The 22,944-nt window shown below is 40.1% G+C and overlaps 1 protein-coding gene across 1 annotated transcript in view; it reads left to right on the forward strand.

Moving 5' to 3' along the window:
- PROS1 (protein S) overlaps positions 1-22,944 on the forward strand; it is a 75,182-nt gene that overhangs the window by 35,700 nt on the left and 16,538 nt on the right. Inside the window, exons 5-10 of the mRNA XM_089512285.1 lie at positions 3,336-3,458; positions 4,436-4,567; positions 6,042-6,167; positions 10,518-10,639; positions 17,766-17,884; positions 18,090-18,279. Coding sequence (XP_089368411.1) covers positions 3,336-3,458; positions 4,436-4,567; positions 6,042-6,167; positions 10,518-10,639; positions 17,766-17,884; positions 18,090-18,279 — 812 coding nt within the window. The remainder of the gene's footprint in view (positions 1-3,335; positions 3,459-4,435; positions 4,568-6,041; positions 6,168-10,517; positions 10,640-17,765; positions 17,885-18,089; positions 18,280-22,944) is intronic.

The raw sequence follows: 22,944 nt of genomic DNA on the forward strand, positions 1-22,944 counted from the left end.
CTCTTTTCCTTACCCTCATTATAAGCTCTTGAGGGGGGTGACAGGGATGTATGAACATATTATCTTCCTGAATAGTCTCTAGTGAGGAATGCCGCAGTGTTTGCTGTTAATTTTATTCCACATCTGTACTTGTGTCAGAAAATAGTTGTCACAGATTACCCACAGGAGTAATGTTGACAATATTACAAGCAGCACCATCAAAGTGTTGTAACTGTGACTCTCTGCCACAACATTCCATTTCTTAGAATTCTGCTGTGTTGCTTCATGCTATTCTGAGATAAACTGGAATTGCTACCACAGCAAAATACTTGGGATATGAGATTCTTTTGCCCTGCAGCAAACACTATTATGCCTCAGCATTGCTGTGGGACATATTGCCTCATAATGTCTCAGTTTCTTCAACTGGATTACCTCATTGTATGGATCAGCAGACCTTGAGACAAATAATATCCAAGCTTTATCAGCTGTGTCTTTATTCTTCATTCATACCCTTGACATTTCTGGGAAACATTGTGTTTTGTGGTTAAATTCCTTGATTGTAGGTATGAATGGAAGATCTTAGATTTGAAGATCACTCTACTGGTATGCAGTCATTTGTCTGTACCACAAATACAGGTAAAGAAGGTATGGCATGTGAATGAGCACACAAGCTCCACCTCCAAAGTCCTCTTACACCTCTGTATTAAACATCTTTACACATAGAACACAAACATCTGAACAGAGGCTTGTAAGCAGATTTGGATGAACACATCTAAAAGGTTTCTGCAGCCTTCTAGGCTTGTCCATGTCTCATACCTACTTCACCTATACCCATTGTAAAGGTGAATGCATGGACAGCCCATGTGTGTGCAGCTGTTGCCTCACTGCTAGGCAGCAAAGGACTCTGCCATTCTGTATATACTCTTTTGTATTCCTAGCAGTTCTTTCCATCCTTCTTCAGTCCTCCATTTGTATGAACAGTTATAGGAAAAATGTTAGGTAGCAAGAAAAGATAGTCTTGTTTAACTATGGACCAAAACTTGAGACACAAACTCTGAAATATTGCAAAATAATAATAATTCTTAACTATCTTTTTATAGTACCCAGTATTTTCCAACAAGCCCAAGAGATAAGTCTTCAATAAGTAATTTATTTTATTATTTTTTCAGTAATGGCCAGTTTACATTTGTCTCCCTTAAAGGTGAGCAACTTGTATTCTTGGATAGCAACTCCCATCAGTTCCAGCCAGAGTGAAAAATGATGGGAACAATCCAATAGTATCTGAAGGTCCACAGGTTGCACACCCAGATCTATACAGATTGGGTCTCCCTTACTCCAAATGCTTGAGACAGAAGTGTTTTGGATTTTGTATTCTTTCAGTTTTTGGAATATCTTCATAAACACAATGAGATATCTTGGAGATAGGACCTAAGTGTAAATGTGAAATTCATTATATTTTTTTATAAATGTTATTTTTATTAATAATAGGATTAAATATATTATATAAGAGATATACATTTTTGTTACATCTATAAAGGAGTTTTCATACCATACATTTGACATTGGTAATTCCATATTATATATAACCAATCATTGTCTGATTGTTTGATTATATTCATGCAATGCAATTTATATCTTGAAATAAATTGAATGCAGTATTAGTACAAATAAACAACTACCGTAAAACAAATTGAAACCTGTATCAGAACAAATAATCACTTACTTTAATTGTTATTTAGAAAAAAATATATTATTTAATTGTTTGTTTTATTTGTTTATTTAGTTTTATTTGTTATTAATTACCAACGTATCTATATGTTCTATTTCTAGACTTGCAGTTGTCTCACTGGTTTGTGTGACTTAATTATTTACCTTTGTCCACTTCTACTTTCATGTTCTTTGTGTGAATAGCTTCAGTGTATATATGAAATTCTACATTTTCTTTAATTGTGTAGTCTAATATAGTTTGCTTTGTATGTTGCTTGTTGTGTCTTGTTCACCTCCATTTGTTCTTGCTGTTTTCCGTGATTAAATTTCATTCCTTTTCTGTTGTTTCCAATGACTCTCCATTTAACCAGGTAGTCAGTTTGTCCATCTTTATTACATCCAACAGTTTTATTAGTGATTCATCTATAACAATCGGATTGGGATTTTTTTTTATTTTCCATATTTGGGCTAAGGGTTTTCTGGCCACAGAGCCCATATATATTAGTATTTTCCTGCAGTGTCTTCTCCCTGTATGGTTAAATATTGTATTTGCCAGGTTAAGTAAATATCTTTCTGGGATCATCTGGTATTTTATTTTTAAGATTTTGCAGATGGTTGAGTGGATGCCTGCTCAGAATTTAAAATTCATTTGTATTTTGTATACAGCTTTCACACATACCCTGAAGATAATTTTTTACATAATTTAAATAATTTTGCACATGAAACAAAGTTCATGTACACGGAACCATCAGAAAGCAAAGGTGTCACTATCTTAGCCACCCATGAAATAAGTTTTGAATTTTGGAGTGTTTTAGATTTTGCAATTCTGGATAAGCAATAGTCAGCCTATTTTTATAGTTGCCAAATCAAACTGATTTCCTTCCTTTCCTTTTCCTTCCTAATTCCCTAGGCCTGATTCAGCTTTTTGATTTTAATTTTTGTGTTACTTAAGCTTCTGTATGGCAGTTGCATGTTTCAGTATGCTATATTGTGGCAATATGCTCTATTGTGGCAAAAAAATGACCATGTGAGTTAGGACTAATCCCACTGGTCATACTATCTGTGTACTGTTGAATGTAATAATAATAATAATAATAATAATAATAATAGGAGGTTTTATTTATATACCGCCCAATCACTGAGAATCCGAGCGGTTTAAAACAGAGGGGATAATAGACAGTTCCCTGCCCTCAGGCTTACAATCTAAAAGACACGACACAAAAGGAGAAGGGAATGGTGAGGGGGGGGGGGGGATGTATTCAGTGAGGTTGAATAAAATTTTGAAATGCATTACCCTATAGGTCTGTAGCTATACGTTTTTCAGTTCTTCCTACAACATACAAAGGGAGTATAGTTCGCGAGTCATACTTTATCAAAGACAGGAAGTGTTTTCCTGTTCAAGCCAACAGAATAAGATGGAAATGAAACATGTTAAATCATTATCCAATAACCTCACCAAACGGCTCTGTAAATATTAAAACTGATTTGATACAGGTACATTGTCTATATCAGGTATTGTTCTTATACAGCAAGTTTTTCCTGTCTTAATGATAAAATGAACAAGAAAGTTTACAAGAAGGCTGCTCATAACACTGAAATCATCATCATCATCATTATTAAAAATCTTTTGCTGTTAATTTCCTCTTCAGTAATAGCAAACCAGTGTATTCCTCTGCCGTGCAATGAAGATGGTTATAAAGAATGCAAAGATGGACAAGCCCAGTTCACATGTATCTGCAAACCTGGGTGGCAAGGAGTGAAATGTGAAGAAGGTACAGTCTATAATGTAATTGGTAACAGTAATTCTCATTTGTTTTCCTGTGATGGAAAACACGGTTGACTTGCTTTGAAATATACATCCACATCAGAAAAGTACAGTGGGCCCTCCTAATACAGGGATTTGCCATCCATGGATTTGAGCATCCATATTGTCCCCAATGATGGCATGCATGCACCCGTGTTGCCATTGGGGACAAAAGTCCTTCTCCCTCCCTCCCTCCCTCCCTCCCTCCGTTCTTCCTTCCTTCTTCCTTCCTTCCCTTGGGAAACCCAGGGCTTGGGTTTCAGAGCCCAAATGCTCCATCCTGGCTGCTGGGCCTGGGGCTCTGAGACTCAAGCCTTGGCCCTGGTGCTGGCTCTCTCTGGCCAACGAGGTTCCAAGGGAGCCAGCACCAGAGCCAAGGCTTGGGTATCGGAACCTAGAGGCTCCGTCCTGGCTGCTGGGCCCGGGGCTTCAAAACTCAAGCCTTGGCCCTGGCACTGATTCCCTTGGGACCTCGTTGGCCAGAGGGAGCCAGCACCAGAGCCACGGCTTGGATTTCGGTGCCCAGAGGCCTGGGGCTCCAAGACACAAGCCTCAGCCTTGCTCTCAGTCCCATCAGACTCCGCCCCCACAGCCAAGCCTTCGAGAAAACAGGTAAGGAGGGAGGGAAGAAGAGGGGGAGAGGGGAGGGAGGGGAGGAAGGAAGAAATAATGGAGGGAAGGGAGGGAAAGAGAGGGGAAGGAAGGAAGAATGGAGGGAAGGAGGAAGGGAAGGAGGAGGCGAGGTGAGGGACTTTTGTCCCTATTGGCCCCCATTGGCCGCACCACCATTAAGGACAATAGGACTTGAGCATACGTGGATTTTGGTATGCACGAGGGGGGTGCGGAACAGATCCCCGCATATACTGAAGGCCTACTATATGTGATAGTTCAAGAAAGGATAAGTCCATGGTTAAGGTTATATTTTCACATTGTTTTCTTTCCTAGATATAAATGAATGTGAAGACCCAACAAACAGAAATGGCGGGTGTAGTCAAATTTGTCATAATTTTCCTGGAAGCTACCGTTGTTTTTGTGAAGATGGTTATTATATACAACCAAATAAAATGGACTGCAAGGGTAAGAGGAAAGGGTCAAAAATAAAAATGCCAAGACTACATACTCTAAGAAAGCAAAGAGAGACTATAATAATCTGAAAAGGTGAAATTGTTGCTATTTATTGTCCCACTGCCAGAGTCTCTACTGATAATTTCCAAAATGTCTGTCTTGGTTAATGTCAATGACCCAATCCAAGCAGTAGTTGCTATTGTGATATTTTAGCACATGCACACTCTGTCAATCAATTCATTGTGTTAACAGATCTGGTCTATATTGTAGCCAAATGGAATAAATTCAAAAATCAAGGTCAAGTTAGGGAAGCTTAATTCATACCTGCTGCGACCCATTTGTTTGCAAAGTACCATCTGCTTAACTTAGCACTGAACGATCCAGCCCATGCAGGGCTCAAGATGGTGGTGACAGTGCTAATTAAAAGAAAATGGGGAGTAGGTGCTTACAGTATGAAAAAAATAAAGAGTAACTGCTGAGGCAGATCACATGAAAGGAACTGTACCACCTGGTTAGCCACTTGGGATATAAATACACAATGAAAACATGGATTTGGGATCATTATTTCTTAAAGCTGCATGCTTATATGACTTTCAAAATAGTAAAATATCCATATCCTTTTTTTTCTTTCCTGTGGCTGTATGATATTGGTTTCACATGATCACAGTTGCATACAATTTGTGTGTGTGTTTCACGTGCAATTGGACATAAAATGTGCAGTTGGGTGGAAAATGCAGTTGGAAAATTGATAATACGCAGCTGGAAGAAAAGGGAGAAAAACTAGAAACATTAGGTTTATGAGCACTTAAATGTATGCACACAAACTACCATGCAATTTCAGATCAAACTGACCAACGCATATTAAAATGCCTTCATCTTTTTGGTTAGAACACTTCCTTTTCATTTTCTATGCCAAAGGCAATATTGACTAGTGTTTAAATGGGACTGGTTTGAAGCTGTCTCTTTCTTAGGCAATCTTAGAAGCACAGTTTTTGAGAAGTTCTAATTTTTGTAAAACAATTTTGATCATGAATCAGGAATGGCCCTTTTATTAATATTAACTGTCACTGATTTGAGATTTCCATTGGTTCATTAGCTATTGTATTGTCCTGTTGATTAACAAATTAAGTCAGATTCATAAATGAATCATTGATGTATATAGTAGATAAGAACTACTGATAGCTGTGGAGTAGCTGCCACTGATAAACTTATAAGCAAGGAAGAAATGAATGCTTCATGTTTGAGTTTTCTTCCCCTTCCCCTTTTAGCTTGGAGTGCCTGACGGAATTTGTGCAGTTGGAATATCCACTTAAAAACAAAACAAAATCCAAAACCTGTTTGCTTATTCCATTGGGCACTAGCTAATGTTTCCAAAACATTCCTACTGTCCCCAGATTTCCCCGGACAAACAGGAGATAACTGCAGCAGGAATGAAAAGTATTCAATTCCTTTTTGTGGGAGATTAATACACATTCTTTATGTGCAGACTTGAATGAATGCATGTTAGACCAGAACATTTGTGGGACAGCACAATGCAAGAATACTGCTGGAAAGTATGAATGTGAATGTCCACCAGGCTATTCCTACAATTCAACTACAAAGAAATGTGAAGGTAGAACCGATATTTTTCATTTTTTTTAAAAAAACTAGATTAGATTAGATAGATAGATATAAAATCTATATAATCTAAAATATCTTAAATTATTCAGATTTAGATAAAAATAAGATTGTATAGATTCTTATATAGATTATGTCATAATTCTACCTCTTTCTGCAATATGTTCTATAGATTTTGCATTGTTCTGTTGAAATATTTGTACAGGTTGAGTATCCTTATCCGAAATGCGAATGTAAAGCAGCTCGGATTTTGGATTTTTGGGATTTTGTAACATTTGTATATACATAATGAGATACTTTGGAGATGGGACCCAAGTGTAAACATAAAATTCATTTATGTTTCATATACACATAGCTTGAAGGTAATTTTATACAGTATTTAATACAATATTTATACAATTATTTTGTGCATGAAACAAAGTTTATATACATTGATAACATCACAGAGCAAATCACTGTCTCAGCCATCCATGAAAAAAGCTTTGGATTTTGGAGCATTTCAAATTTTGGATTTTTGAATAGGGAGTACTTAGCCTGTATGTGGTTTGTATATTGTACTAGTGCCATTCAAATTTCTCATCTAGTTTTTACCACCTTTTAGTGTAAGGATGCATACCATTCCTTCTTGAATTCAGAAGAATCTGAAAGGTTTACTATATTTAAAAAGTCAATGAGTTCAGTCATTTTCATGTATAGAAATAATATTTGTACATCCATCATCTATATATGAATCAGTAAGCCCAGTGTCACTCTCCTCCTGATATGACCGATCACATCTCCATTCAGTCTGATGAGATCTATTGCTTCCGTGACAAATAATGCCTGCTATAATTTCCCCTTTTCTTCAGTTAATAGAAATACAGAAGCCCTGTCTTCATCTAACATTCCTGTGGACACTTCAGCCAGCTGATATGGGATATCTTGAAAGTGCAACAAATTGTTAATTGTTTAATATATAAGTACCAGGGAGGTGGAGAAATTACAGGATGATTTGCCTTTTGTATTAAATATATTGCCTGGTTACAAGTGATATGTACTTTGACTCACAGTCATGGCCTCAGATCACAAAATATTGTAATTTCCAATTATACAATTATTCATTCTAGCTATCATTCTCACATAGCCTTGAACTACATTTTGGCTTTACAAAAATTCTTTGAGGTAGGGAAGATTTTTTTAAAAATTAGCACTGTGACATGAATCTATTCGGTAGTCCCATCTACAGAAGGCTTGTTAAAATTGTTTTTGTCTGGTGCAAATCCCATTGATTCAGTGGGTCTATTCTGGTTTTGACTATAAATAGGATTTACACCTATATTTTGAGCATTTTATAAGTTCCTTCACAGACAGAAGAGTATGTAAACTGACCCCTATAGCTAAGCAGGACCTGGACCTACCCATTCTATATCCAGAGCTAAGAGCAAGCCATCACACCACACTAGTTGATATTAAAGCACTCTTCCATGGGCTGGCCCCTCCTTACTTATCAGACCTTATTTCCCCTCACCTTCCCACTAGGGCCCTCCGTTCTGGTAGTCAAGGTCTGCTGTCCCAGCCCAGGATTTCCTCTGCCCCATCTCAGATTCGCCCCTTTTCACTTGCTGCCCCTCACTCCTGGAACCTTCTTCCCCTTCGAGCAAGAGCCATCACTTCTTTAACCAGCTTCAAAACGGAGCTGAAGACCATCCTGTTCAGAGAAGCCTTCCCAGGCATTGCATAATTCTCACTTGCTATTTGATGTTCTTTTGTTGTCTGTTTTATTCAATCATTTCCTGTATTGCTATGTATCTTACTAGACAGGCCCCTTCCCCACCACCCCTCCCTTCTCCTTCTGTGTCATGTCTTTTTAGATTGTAAGCCTGAGGGCAGGGAACCGTCAAATTAAAAAGATTGTATGTACAGCGCTGTGTAAATTTACAGCACTTTATAAATAAAGGTTAATAATAATAATAATAATAATTCCAAAAAGCACTCTTCCAAGCTTCTCAGACCATTTGGCTGATTTAATTTTGTTAGGGTGGTTCCATACTAGATGTTATAGATAGATTGCTAAGCATCAAGTGTTAATGCAGTGTTCTTTAAACAACCAGAGGGTTGTGGTTCAAGTAGGGGTGAACATGTCACCCCAAATTTGGGGATGATAGCTCACCCCAAATAATTTGAGGAGAGGTGAATATACACACCCACCACCCCACTCTGACTGTGGGCTTCCAGATAGTGAAAATGTAGTGGTGGAATGATGTACCATATCTTTAAATATTCAGTCTAATCAGGAACACACACACCACAATTGAGTATTCTTGATCATTGTTACATCATCCACATATTAAATGTTCAGTGCAGGAAGCTAAGTGTAAAACTGAATTAGTCACACAAGTAACATTTGCTGTGTAGAATCATCCCTGAATTAATCTAGCCATTATCTAGTGACAACACGCTTCTTTTGTTCAGTGTTATATACTTCTCATTACATTTGTTATACAGTTTTCTTCTCTTTTATTGTGCTTATTCCCCCCATGTTGTACACATGCCCACCCATTACTGTCAGGGGGTTAGTTAACCCTCAAAGGGTTATTTAATTATTTGCAATTTAGATTTCATTGAAAATTTGCATTTTTTGAGGCAGGCAACAAGAGCAAGGGTCTAGGGTGTTATAAAAGCAAGCTATAAATTTCACATTTCAATGCATGATAGGTTTTTATTTTGCAAGTGTGGTATTTTAAAAGTAGGCTTTGTGACATTTTCTGAGCCTGTACTCATTCCCTTTGGATCTTCTCAAGTCAGTTAGTGTCTGAGAAGGAAAGTTACTAATGCTGTCTTTCACACAGCCTTGTGCTCCTAAATTATTTATTGTGCTTAGCCAACAAAGGAGAGAACGTAGTCAGCTTCACTGTCAGGACAAAAATGTATTTTGCCCTGGTCAGACTACATTTTGTTTCTGAATGATTGCTTCCCAAACCCCCTGGGCTTCAGAGTTTGGCATGCACTCATGCAGACGTGCACGCATACATACACAGCTCCCAAAGTATTGAACTGATTTTTGCTGTATGAAGGCAGAGTAAATATATGAAGCACATAGTGTTTGAGCATACAACAGAGAGTACCCTAGAAAGCTGCCCAAAATGTTTTTTTTATAGAAAACCCCACAAATATTCATTAATAGCAAGATTCAGTACCATATGACAATATACCTAATTAGAATTTCAGTGAATTCTAAACTGGAATTAAATGTCCCTATGCCAGGAAAATAACCTCTTGACAGTTACAGTGGGTATAGGTGGTCATGTGACCAACATGACTGCACCTCGAACATTGTTACCTTCCCACTAAAGTGGTACCTATTTATTTGTATTTGCATGCTTTCAAATTGCTAGGTTGGCAGAAGCTGGGACTAGTGACAGGAGCTCACCCTATCATGCAGCACTCGGTCCTCGAACTACCAACCTTCTGATCTTCCGATAACCCGAATTGGCATCTTAACCACTAAGCCACCGCATCCCTTATAATGAATAATCACTTATAATTAAAGATACTCGTTGTTTAATAGTTAGGATGAGTTTTCTCACACAATTAACTCTCTGGTTTTTATGCTTATTTATGATAAGCTCATTTCTGCAAATATTTTGCTAATGCTTTTAGTATCCTTACTCTAATATTTGATTTGCAGTCACCATCAACCTTTCCTAATATCTTATATATTAATACAGATGGGGTATTGGTAGTTACTGAATCTGAGAAGTGTAGTCAGAGGTTAGATCTCAATCTGTGGTCTACACTACTGTATCTGTACTAAAGGAGCAAGTGTTTTCTTTTGTCCTTTATTGTACTGGCCTACTAATGGATTCTAAGGCATTCTAAGTGCATTTTAAAATGCATTGAAGATAATTTATTTTTAGTAGGCTAGTACAACATTTGATCTACCACGATGAACAAAGTCCACTAGCCACATAAACTCTTCCACCATAGATTCAATAAAAATTCTGTTGCTGTTTATAGCCAAAGATTGAAAAAAAATTAGGTATGTATCATCTGTCTTACCAGCACACTGCATTTGGCTGGAGAATTTGGAAATATTTTGGCCTACCATTTTTAAAAACCCCAAAAAACATTTCCAAGCCTGTCTTTAACTGAACACAGGTTTTCAGTTCAGCAGTAAAGACATGCCTGTGTCCAGGTACTATCAGGAACTTGTCATATTTGCATCTTCAGTACATGTCTACTGTGCCCTTGTTCAATACATGTTCACTATATGCTTCCAACACTGAACTTGTCATGCCACCTAAATGCCAGTTCATTTTCTCAGAGTGCAGTCATGTTTCAAATTGTATTTTCCATTTCATTGCAGATGTGGATGAATGTGCTGAAAATTTTTGTTCTCAGATGTGTGTGAATTCTCCAGGAAGCTACACCTGCTATTGTGATGGGAAAAAGGGCTACAAGCTGTCCAAGGATATGCGAACTTGTGAGGTAAAATATTGCAGTTATTTACTTTTTTATTTTGTTAGAAAATGTGAGAGATAGTAGTGTATCTTGCAGGCCTAGTAATTAGTATTTAGAGGGACATGGGAGAGAAATAGTTTCTTTCCTTCTGCTACCCACAGACACAGAGTTAGAAAAGAAAGGGGGGAAAAACAGCCTTGGGGGCTTGACAGACAGGTAGCTCAACACTGTCTCTTCTTGCCCCGGAAGCAGACTGTGGCAACCGCACGCTGTGGCCTGCGCACCGAGCAAAAAGAAGCCCAGGAAAGGGGTTCCTTTTTGCGCTGTAGAAGGGGTGCCATAAGCGCCGTGGCATGGCGTTATAATGCCCCTTGTGCACAGCGCTGTTGGGCGCTGCACATGAGGGACGTCATCATGGCGCACACTGTCTGGATGGGCGTGCGCCAAGGTGGTGCCTCGGCGAAGAAAGAAGGGCTTGGAGCATGTAAATGCTCAGGTTTACCGCAGCCCTACCATGCACGCAGGCTGGCATAAACTGCCAGTCTGTCAAAGCCTTTAGTCTTATATGGTAGTTTTGATTACCACTGTAAAAGGTTACTTTACCTCTCGTGGTGAGAGCCTCTGATACTATGTGCTTCTTCAAGGAGCGAGAAGAGGGGGGGGGGAAACAAGATACCACAAAAAGGAGTACAAACAAACTGAGACTAATGACAAATTAAAAGAGATGTATGGAGGTAGGAAAAGAGAATACGTGGCTAAAACCAACAAACAGGAAAGGAAATGAATACATGCTGTACCTGAATTCCTAGAATAACAGATTTGGATGAAAGTTTTTTTACTTTTTGATAATACTAGAGAGTTAAATGTCCTTTTCAAATTTGATTTAAAATGTCACAGTCTGGGCCATTATGATTCAAAATCTAAATTAAGTGGTAATACAACACCATTTGAATGATATTTTAAAAGATTACTCCATATATAATCAGTATCCTGATCAGGACAATGGTGTGGGGGTAGAGGGCAAATGGGAGATTTATTTCCAGTGCATATAGCAAGGACAGGGTATATGATCTGGATCAAGATTGCAGGGGAATAGAAGCAAAAGCTGGAATCACTCACCATGACCCCCTCCTAGATTGGGTGCACCTTGTCTGCTATTTCCTTTTAAAAATATTCATGCAATTGCTGATTACAAGAATAACCCTGAGAACGAAGTGCAACTCATAGACCACGTGTATTATCCAGTATTGCCACAGTAATTGTGTAAATCTTTGCTTATTTCATTCTTGTTCAAATAATTTCAGAGGTTTTCTCCCCATTGGTTGAGATTGCAAGCATTTTTGCACTCTTTCCTTATTTTTTGTGCATTTCAGAACTTCTTTAATTAAAACGTGATGTACAAAGGAACTTGATTTTGTGAAAAAACTGAAGGTTTTTTGCACCAAAATGTCAAAAAATATACTTTTTTCTGTGCAGAAACATGTTGTGCCAAAAAAAAAAAGGTTTGGGGTTTTGTTTTGTTTTTGTACAAACAAATTCTACATTTAAAACAGTTTCTATATGTTCTATTCTATTGCAATAGATCTTTTTCTCCATGGGGTGCTTCAGACACCCCATCTCCCACAAACGATGAAGAAATTTGCAAGTATTCTTTACATCCCTACCTCACCCCACCCCAACACTCTCGTCAGATGCCTGGAGTGCATCAGTTCACTCCATGCATCTGAATTCGTAGACCAAGTCTATGAAAGATTATGTTACAATTTCTTTTGCACAGTTAGGCGCGTTACACACCGCCATTTACTACGCACGTCCTAGGGTTAGGAAGGGGCGTGCTAGGGTTAGGAAGGGTCTCACCTTCCTAACCAGCCCTGTTCCTAGGACGCGCAGAGCACGTAGTAAATGGTGGTGCCCGTCCACACGGGCGCCACCATATTTATGTCTCAGACGCACAGCGTCTGAACATGGCGCGGCGGAAGTGACACCGCAAGTGTGCACCTCGCGCCTCACGGCGCCACTTCCAGGGGCCAAAAAGGAGCGCCATTTCGGCACTCCTTTTTAGCTGCATCGGGAAGCCTCGCAGTCTGGCTGCGGGGGCTTCTCGGTGTAGCTAATGGCGGCGGCGGCAGACTGCCTGCTTTAGGGCAGTCTGTAAAGCGCCCAAGTCTCAAAAGAGCCCTGGTGGCACAGTGGTTAAATGCCTGTACTGCAGCCACTGACTCACAAACCACAAGATTGTGAGTTCAGTACCCTTCTCAGGCTTGCATCCTTCCAAGGTCGCTAAAATGAGTACCCAGCTTGTTAGGGGTTTACATGTTGTAAATGCTTAGGGAGTGCCTAGGTGCACTGATAAGTGGTAGAGAAATGTACTTGCTGTTGCTATTGCTACAAGATCCCTTTGCTTATTGGTATTACAGATTAACATGGCTATCTCTATGGGTACACCCTAGAAATCCAGCCTTGTATCTTACCGCTTTCAACATCCTTGAAAACCATTGTCTGTTTTTTGGCACTCTTGTCTGGTTTTGGCTATTTTGTGTAGGTTTATCCTAAATTGTTGTTGTTTTTGTTGCACTTTTTATTACTAGCCAGATATTTTGTATAGATCCATTTCCTAACTTTTAACTTCAAGCTTTGTAGCTTTTGTATAATTTAATAATAAATAATTATTCATTGCTACAAACTAAACATTCATAAGAGGTATATTAATTGGTCACAGCATTTTAGCACTTCTGTCTGGAGAATCTATAAGGCTTGTTCAGATTCCAAAGAAAACATTTCTCTGTGAATGACTTCCTTTATACTTCTTTGGCAAGGCTGGAAATGTTGAAGTGTATTCAGACTGCTTCTGCTTAAAACAAGCTTTGACACACTTCATTGTAATGGGGCATAGAGCAAAGGTTGCTATTGTGCTTGAATATACTTATGAGAACCTGGTGAGAGGTAGTTAATTGTGATTTAATGATTAAGCAAGTGGAGGTGTAATTCCATTCCATAAAGAAAATGGAAACCAAAAGAAGATAATTTATCCTTCAAGTAAATATTGCTATAGAGGATTTCAGCTTTAGGGGCTTTAATAAATTAACACTATACAAAATAAGCAAATGTCTCAACTGGAACATGGAATATAGTCCCTAATCTAATGTATGAGAAATTGATTGCCAAAAATATGATTGTTCTACTACCATCATCAATATCACCTACACTGGAAATCTGCTTTGCACTTAGGCTATATTTTTGGATACAATGACATTTGTACTGCCATATCCATGAAAATAATGAGCTACCGTATATACTCGACTATAGGTCAACCTCATGTATAAGTCGAGGGCCAAAATTATGGATTTTGCCATGACCCGTGGATAAGTCGAGGGTAAAACTTGGAGTTGGCTCCAGACACATGCAGCCTCCAAAGGTACACAGATTCTGCCCCAACCCTAAATCTGTTTTTCCATTCCCTACCCATCCCCACTTGAGTCTCCCCTACAACCTTTGTTTGTGCCCACCAGAGAATCTTAGGGGCAGAAATTGACCCCAGGCCTACAGACGTTGCCCAACACTGTCTTACTGTGTTTGTCAGCAACCATGCAAGCAATCTTCAGCATTCAGATTCACTGGGTTTAATTTAAAAGAAGAAATGGGGATAGAAGCAAGAAACTAAAGAGGCAGAAACTAAACATGAATAACCTCAAGCTAAATGCCTACCTATATGGCAGGTTCTCATTGTATTTAAAAGATAGAAATTTGAGAATCTTTTTAATCTTGGATATCAGGATGGCAAATGATTGATGCTTATAGAAAGATCCACAAGTAAGAAAGTGGAATTAGATAGAAATTGCTAGTATTAATATCAAACACATCTTTGCAGATGGACACTTAGGGGGAATGATAGCCTTTCCAGCCAGGAATGAGAAGAGACTTTAGCATCCAAGGCTTCTTTTGTGAATTCTGAGGAAAATATATGATTTGTCTATTTTTGTAGCATTCTGGTACATACATCTATTGTGTTTTAGGTTTTCTTTAAAGGGAATTTCTTTAAAGGGCACATCTATTGTGTTTTAGGTTTTCTGTCACAAACTTATATACAGAAATACGTTTACATTTTTCTGTGGAGTGAATGAAACGCTGCAATGATAAAATTAATTATTTCATAGGTGTCATTATATTATCAGCATTTGTTATTATTTCAGTTTTTGTCTCCTAACTTCATGAATTTGTTGATTTTTAAGGTGTCACCAAACTTTGTTTTCTTTTGGTTTTTAATTTCAGTAATAGTTACACTCTGCCACAGGAAATATTGCATTGGCTGGTAGTGTAATCATGATATTCAGTCAGTTTCTAGATAGCCTGAAGTACTGTAATTACGTAGATGAAGGCTTAGGAAGGTTCCAAAAGAAGGGACTTTAAAAGATTGTGATACTAATGAGCCTGGAGGATGGGCTGGACTAATGTATGTTTTTTTTCTTTTTCTGCAACATTTGCTTGTTTTTTTTTCAAGCACACATTCATTTCATCCCCTTTCCAAATCAGTTTGTAAATGACATCTATAAACACACACACAAACACATTTCATTTTCATATTTATTGTGCACAAAATAGATAACTTTTTGGTACACCATTTTCCCTACAAGTTGCATTTTTTCTACAATTTTCTTTAATATATCAATTTTTCTAATAAAAAACTACTACAAAATTCATAATGAAAACCGAAGGAAAACCACATTGTGTGTGTCCACACACACCTTCATGTTTCCTGTTGACTAATGGCAACCCCAAGGATTTCATAGGATTTTTTTGTTAGCAAAGTATATTATTATTATCACATATTATTTGGGTTGTTTCATATTAAACTGCCTCTACCTGAAAATGCATCAGTTGCCTGTTCTTTGTCATTTTCCTCAAAGGTAGGATACTAGTTTCTTTGACTGAGACTACTGTATAGTGAAATTCACTGCCAACATATACTAATCAAGCTGCTGACATCCAAATTCTCCAACAAGTGTTGGACTGAGACATGTTTCACTGTGGATACCTCTAGCTTCAGTCAACCCAATTTCACTATTGACATAGTCAGAAGAAATGAAGGTGTGGATCTAGTTGTCGTGGGCTGCCAGGACTTGCCAGTGCATCCCCTGTCCCCCTGCCACAGTGGGAGTCAGATTGTACTGACCATAAGTGTCTGCATCCTCTGGTAACATTACACATGTGTTTTATGTGCTTCCCAAGCACCAGCAAGAGCCACAGGGCAGTTGGTGTGCCTGAGCAGTTGTATGGGGCCATTTGAAAATCCATGGAGGATTGGGTGACCCAAGTGGGAATAAATACATAGAGGTATGAGATAGAAGGGGAAACAAACAGCAAAGGGCTGGGGAAGAAGGAGTACAGTTGGAGAAGAGCAGATGGTCAAGGCAAGAAATAGAAAAAATGTGCTAAGAAAGAACCAACAGGAGTTCTGGTGAATGTGGAAAACAACATTATTGGAAAAAACACTTGCCCATCAGAGCAGCAGAAAAATCAGCTGTAGGGGGAAAGGGAGATGTATTTTCAGAAGTAGAGCCAGACTTTCCACTCATCTAGCCTGTTCACACTACAACAGTAGCATCACTTGGGGGGGGGGGGCAGAGGGGTGGACCACACCAGATGCACCCCAGAGGGGGGTGACACCTGGCTGGAGCTCCCCACCCTCCCCCTCCTTGCTGCAACTTGGTTGTCTTTGGGAGAACTGGGCCGCAGCAATGAGCCATGCACACCCCCCGCCCTTCCTTGCCACAGCTCAGTTTTCCCCAGGGGAGAACTGGGCCACAGGAAGGAGGGGCAGGGAGGCTCACACAGCCGGTTCGGCTCCTTGCTGCAACCCAGTTCTTCCACAGAAAACCTTGCTGCGACAGTGAGAGGCAGGGTGTGCCCCTGCTGGGTGGAAGTCCCACCCTTCCAGGGCAGGGGGTGTACCTTCTGGGCAGAAACCCCCCCCCCCCCCCCACACACACACACAGTGGGTGACACCAAACTCCAGGTCACCACTACAGTACAAGAGCTTTTGTTAGAAGAACTGGTAACTCTTCATATAGCCGCTTGTGAATTTGCTCAATCATCCCCCCTTCTTCCGTCACTGTATACATCCTGGCTCTCTAGAAAGAGAAGAGCTAAAAAGACAACAGGACCTAGGATGTTTTTAAAGAGGGATGGGCAAAGTGCAGCCTCAGTAGCCAAGAGTATAGCTCCTAAAACACCCAAACTCCAGAGATCATTTTTTTACCCAAAAAATAAACCCAGCACGAATTTTCACAATTTTTTTTGCATGAAAACCAGCCAATGGCACTCAAAAAACATCTGCAAATCCTTTCCCCAATCCTTCAGCCAGTTTACTCCCCCATCCCACTAGAGATCTCCAACACCCACTTGAAAAAAAAAGCTGGAAAAGTGGCAGCCATAAGTGAGACTGTGTCAGTTCTGGAATGTCAAAACATGATATTGTGGCCTGCTGGTGGGGTGGGGAATGCCCCTGCCCCTTGTGTAATTAACCACCCCAGCTTTAAAAGGAAACCACAGGAAAAAACAGAGCTTTTCTTGGAGAATTGTCTTCATGAGAAACAATTGCTGTGATACTGAGAGAGACTTCATTTTGGTATGTCTGAACATTTAAAAATCTTTCCGACCTGCCCTCTTTATTACTTGTTACAGGCTACTAAGCAAAGCAAATGGTGAGCTAAAAAGTCAACTCCAAATAACTGCCAAGTTATTTGTGGCAGATTTGTTTCTTTTCAGGCCAAAATATAAAAGATGGGATTTTTTTTTCATTGAGACTATGGCCCCATACAGACAGGCCAAAAGAAAGCTGCTTCAGGTCACTTTGGAGGTATGCTGTTTAAATGATGCATGCGTCCTAAGAGTCCGGAAGCCGCACCAAAGCCACGATCCAGTCCTAACGACTGGAGCACAGCTTTGGCGCAGCTTCCAGACTCTTAGGACACATGCATCATTTAAACAGCATACCTCCAAAGTGACCCAAAGCAGCTTAATTTTGGCCTGTCTGTATGGAGTCAATGACACCATCCTACATGTTAAGAATAAGAAGCCAAAACTGACTAAAGGCAGAGAAGTGGACTTACTTGATCAAATTATAATTTAGTGCTTCCTTTCCCATTATTTCTAGACTGTACCAGATTGTCTTGCTCTGAATCTTGAAAAGAATTATGGACTGCTTTATCTGGCAGAGCAATTTAAAGGGATCCCTGCTTTGTACTTAAGGTTTAGATTGCCAGAAGTTACAAGGTAAGTTGATACTAGCCTGCATGCAAGTTAAGTCCTATTATTAATTGTGGCTATTGTAATGTACTTTAAAGTAACATTTATATGCAGCTTTTATATATGTACCCTGGCCATTATCTGTATTTCGTCCTGAAACGAAATTCATAATGTAAAACCCAGTCTCTCTACTGTGTCATACATATCATTCCCTCTTTCTCTTCCAACCAAGATTTTCTGCAGAATTTGACTTTCGGACTTATGATAATGAGGGTGTCATTCTGTATGCTGAATCTACTAACAACACAGCATGGTTTTTGCTTGCACTTCGTGATGGAAAGATTGAAATTCAGTTCAAGAATGAACTTGGAACCAAAGTGACAAGTGGTGGTAAAGCCATTAATGATGGCCTGTGGCACATGGTAAGACTTTTTTTCCCCAAGTGAGTTCAGAAATGAAAACTGAAATACTTATAAAGGAAGCCATTTCAAAGTAATTGGATAAATATGCAATAGCATGCTGTTGTCACTCCATATTCACAAGATACTTTCATCTCCTCATAATAAATTAGAGTTTGGAAACAAAGATCTCCAAGGGAACTCTGAGCCTAGGAGTCAAGAGAGTTTTTATTCTTCATTCAGAGAAGAGTAGCTTATTTGGGGGTTCACTGAGGAGGAAAATGAAGATTTTGTTTCCTAGAGGAATCCGTGTGTGTTGTTGACTTATGTCAACCTATTGATTTATGGCAACCCATGAATTTCACAGGGTTTTCTTAAGCAAGGAAGAGGGGGTTTTGCCAGTTCCTTCTTCTGAAATATAGCCTACAGCACCTGGTATTTGTTGGCACCTTCCCATCCAATTACCAACTACGGCTGACCCTACTTAGCTTCCAAGATTAGATGAGATCTAGTGCCTTTAGGGTATTTAGGCCAGCTAACCTGTTTTTAAGAGCTTCTGTTATGTGGATTTTGTTTCATGCTCATGGCTTTGGTGCAAAGAAATTCACATTTTGAGAGTATGAATTTAGTACCTAGTGGTCTCAGACAGATTATTGGGATTGCCAAGATGACTGCACTTGATTTGCTAGAAGAAATTCAGATAGACCAACCCCAACAACTGTTATTTTGTGTACAACTTTGGGTGGTGGGAACAGCATTTTTATTTATTTATTTTCATCACTGTACATGGTGTTTTACAAGTAAAACAGTTCCCTGCCCTTAGGCTTACCATCTAAAAACAAGAAACAAAAGGAAAAGGGATGGCAGTGGGGAAGGGGATTAAGTCCAGAATGAGCTGCTTCTCTCCAGCCAGGGCCAGGGCAATGGCAGTTGGAATGTATGGAGGGCTTTTCATCTTAAATAATAATAATAATAATAATAATAATAATAATAATAATAATAATAATAATAATATCTTTATTTATAGCCCACCTTTCCTTGGTAGATCAAGGCGGGTTACAAAGTATGTAGATGTACAATTTCACAATTCCACAGTAAACAAATACAACAATAAAACAGGAATAAAACAAGTTAAAAATTACAGATTAAAAAACTCACATCTAGCTTAAAGTGCAAGTGCGATGGAGGGGGAGCAGATATTACATCGATATCCACTTACTGTTTCCACCCAGAGTGGGCCCACTGGATCTATTAAGCTTTTCACTTACCAGCCAGCAATTAATCAATGAGACAACTCTAGCATGTGGATTTAGGCAGGTAGAATCATAGAATCATAGAGTTGCAAGAGACCACAAGGGCCATCCAGTCCAACCCCCTGCCATGCAGGAAATTCAAATCAAAGCATCCCCAACAGATGGCCATCTAGCCTCTGCTTAAAGACCTCCAAGGAAGGAGACTCCACTACACTCCGGAGGAGTTTGTTCCACTGTCGAACAGCCCTTACTGTCAGGAAGTTCTTCCTAATGTTGAGGTGGAATCTCTTTTCCTGTAGCTTGCATCCATTGTTCCGGGTCCTGTTCTCTGGAGCAGCAGAAAACAAGCTTGCTCCCTCCTCAATGTGACATCCTTTCAAATATTTAAACAGGGCTATCATATCACCTCTTAACCTTCTCTTCTCCAGGCTAAACATTCCCAGCTCCCTGAGTCGTTCCTCATAGGGCAAGGTTTCCAGACCTTTCACCATTTTAGTCGCCCTCCTCTGGACACGCTCCAGTTTCTCAATGTCCTTTTTGAATTGTGGTGCCCAAAACTGGACACAATATTCCAGGTGGGGCCTGACCAGAGCAGAATACAGTGGCACTATTACTTCTCTTGATCTAGACACTATACTTTTATTGATGCAGCCTAGAATTGCATTGGCCTTTTTAGCTGCCGCATCACACTGTTGACTCATGTTCAACTTATGGTCTACTTGGACTCCTAGATCTCTTTCACATGTACTTTCATTCAGCAATGTGTCTCCCATCCTATATCTGTGCATTTCATTTTTCTGCCCTAAGTGCAGTACCTTACATTTCTCTGTGTTGAATTTCATTTTGTTAGCTTTGGCCCAGCTTTCTAGTCTATTCAGATCATTTTGAATGTTGGTCCTGTCCTCTGGAGTATTAACTATTCCTCCTAATTTGGTGTCATCTGCAAATTTGATAAGTGTGCTCCCAATTCTGTCATCCAGGTCATTGATAAAGATGTTGAATAACACTGGGCCCAGGACAGAGCCCTGTGGGACCCCACTGGTCACTTCCCTCCAGGAGGAAAAAGAGCCATTGTTGAGCACCCTTTGGTATTTTTCCATATAGTGTTTGGGTGTTGGACTAGGATAATGAGAGACCAGAGTTTGAATCCCTGCTCAGCGGTGGAACCCCAATGGGTGACCTTGGGCAAGTCACATGCTCTCAGCCTCAGGGAAAGACAATGGCAAACCTCCACTGAAAAAAACATGCAAAGAAAACCCCATGATAGGGTCACCTTAGGGTTGCCATATGTCAGAAATTACCTGAAGGCACACATAAATAACCAGCTCCTTAGTGCCAGTTGTTTGTAGGAAAGGAAAGTATAGGCCACCACTTTCATCACTTTTCTGCATCTATTCTGCATCACTTTTCTGCATCTATTGCGTCTGCAAAGTCTCGCCCAGCAGAGCTTTTCAAGGTGGTTAGGAAGCTAACTCAGACTCCTTCCACCTTAAATCCGCTATTACAACCTACGGAGGCCTGCTGTGATATTTTCAACGACTACTTTGCAGATAAAATCTCTTGGATAAGGGCAGACTTAGACGCCAGCCTTAACACAGAAACAACTAGAGAGGTGTCCAGCGACCCTGTTAATGAGATCAATTTGGATTAGTTTCAGCCTTTGAGTACTGATGACGTAGACAAGCTGCTTGCTAAGGTCAAAAAGACCACCTGCCCTCTTGACCCCTGCCCTTCATGGCTGGCCATCCAGGGAGGGGAGGCAACTATGAGTTTGTTAAGATCTATAATTAATGCCTCCCTCAGAGAAGGCAGCTTTCCAGCCAGTTTAAAACTGGCTGTGATTAAACCTATTCTTAAAAAGCCTTCCCTTGATCCCCTGGAGAAATCTAACTATCGGCCGGTATCTCTTCTTCCATTTTTGGGCAAGGTGATCGAGAGGGCAGTTGCCAACCAACTACAGGCAGTCTTGGATGACACCAATTATCTTGATCCATTTCAAACTGGCTTCAGGTCTGGATACGGAGTCGAGATCGCCATGGTCGATGATCTCCATCTGTGCTTTGACAGGGGAGGTGTGGCCCTGTTGGTGCTCTTGGACCTCTCAGCGGTCTTCGATACCATCGACCATGGTATCCTTCTGGAACGCCTGAGAGGGTTAGGAATTGGGGACACTGCCCTGCAGTGGTTCCTGTCCTATCTCTCAGGCAGATTTCAGATGGTGGTGCTTGGTGACAGTTGTTTGGCCAAGAGGGAGCTCAAATTGGTTGTCCCTCAAGGCGCGATACTGTCTCCAATGCTATTTAACATCTACGTGAAGCCTCTGGGCGAGATCATCCAGAGATATGGGGCAGAGTGTTATCAGTACACTGATGACACCCAAATTTGCTTCCCCATGTCTCAGACTGCTTTGGTGACCAAGGATGGCATCTCCCCTCTGAATGACTGTTTGAGGTCAGTAATGGATTGGATGAGGGAAAATACACTTAAACTGAATCCAAATAAAATGGAGGTACTCACTATAGGCAATCGTAATCCGGGAATGGTAATAAGCTCTCCAGTTCTGGACGGGGTCACACTTCCCCAAAGGACTGTGTTCGTAGCTTGGGGGTACTCCTGGACTCGTCGCTTCAGCTGTCATCTCAGGTGGATGCGATGGCCAGGAGTGCCTGTTATCAGCTTCGGCTGATACGCCAGCTACGACCCTTCCTGGAACAGGAAAACCTAGAAACAGTTGTACATTCACTGGTAACCTCTCGTCTCGATTTCTGCATTGCACACTACATGGGGCAACCCTCATGCCTCGTTCGGAAGCTGCACCTAGTCCAAAATATGGCAGCCAGATTGGTTACAGGGAGTTCTAAATTTGATTCCTACACACCTATTTTAAAATCCCTACACTGGCTGCCTATTAGCTTCCGGGCACAGTATAAGGTGTTGGTCATTACCTATAAAGCCCTACATGGCTTGGGTCCATCTTACCTGAGGGAATGCCTCCTCCCATACAATCCTTCCCACACTCTCAGGTCCTCTGGGAAGAATCTCTTGCAGTCTAAGAAAACCAGACTGGTAACGACTTCCCAGAAGACGTTTTCTGTTGCCGCTCCAAAAATCTGTAATGACCTGCCAAAGGAGATCCGCCATATAACATCTTTGGAGGCTTTTAAGAAGGCAATAAAAACGGATCGCTTCCGGCAGCCCTTCCCAAACTGACCTCCTCGGAATGTTCACTCTCCAATAGCATAGCTGTTCCCATTGGACTGTGATCGCGATTGATTTTATTGATTTTATTGGGAGCATTTTTATTAGAATTGCTGTTTTAACTATTTTAGGGTGGGAAGGAGTTTTAGGATGTTTTGCTATGTTTTTACTTGAGGGTTGTTGTGTAGGATTTTTATTGTTCTCTTGTTTGTTGTTACCCACCTCGATCCAATACATG

This window comes from Sceloporus occidentalis, unplaced genomic scaffold (genome assembly GCF_023333645.1).
Source record: "Sceloporus occidentalis isolate IW3139 unplaced genomic scaffold, rSceOcc1.0.p SCAF_2, whole genome shotgun sequence".
Taxonomy (NCBI): Eukaryota; Metazoa; Chordata; class Lepidosauria; order Squamata; family Phrynosomatidae; genus Sceloporus; species Sceloporus occidentalis.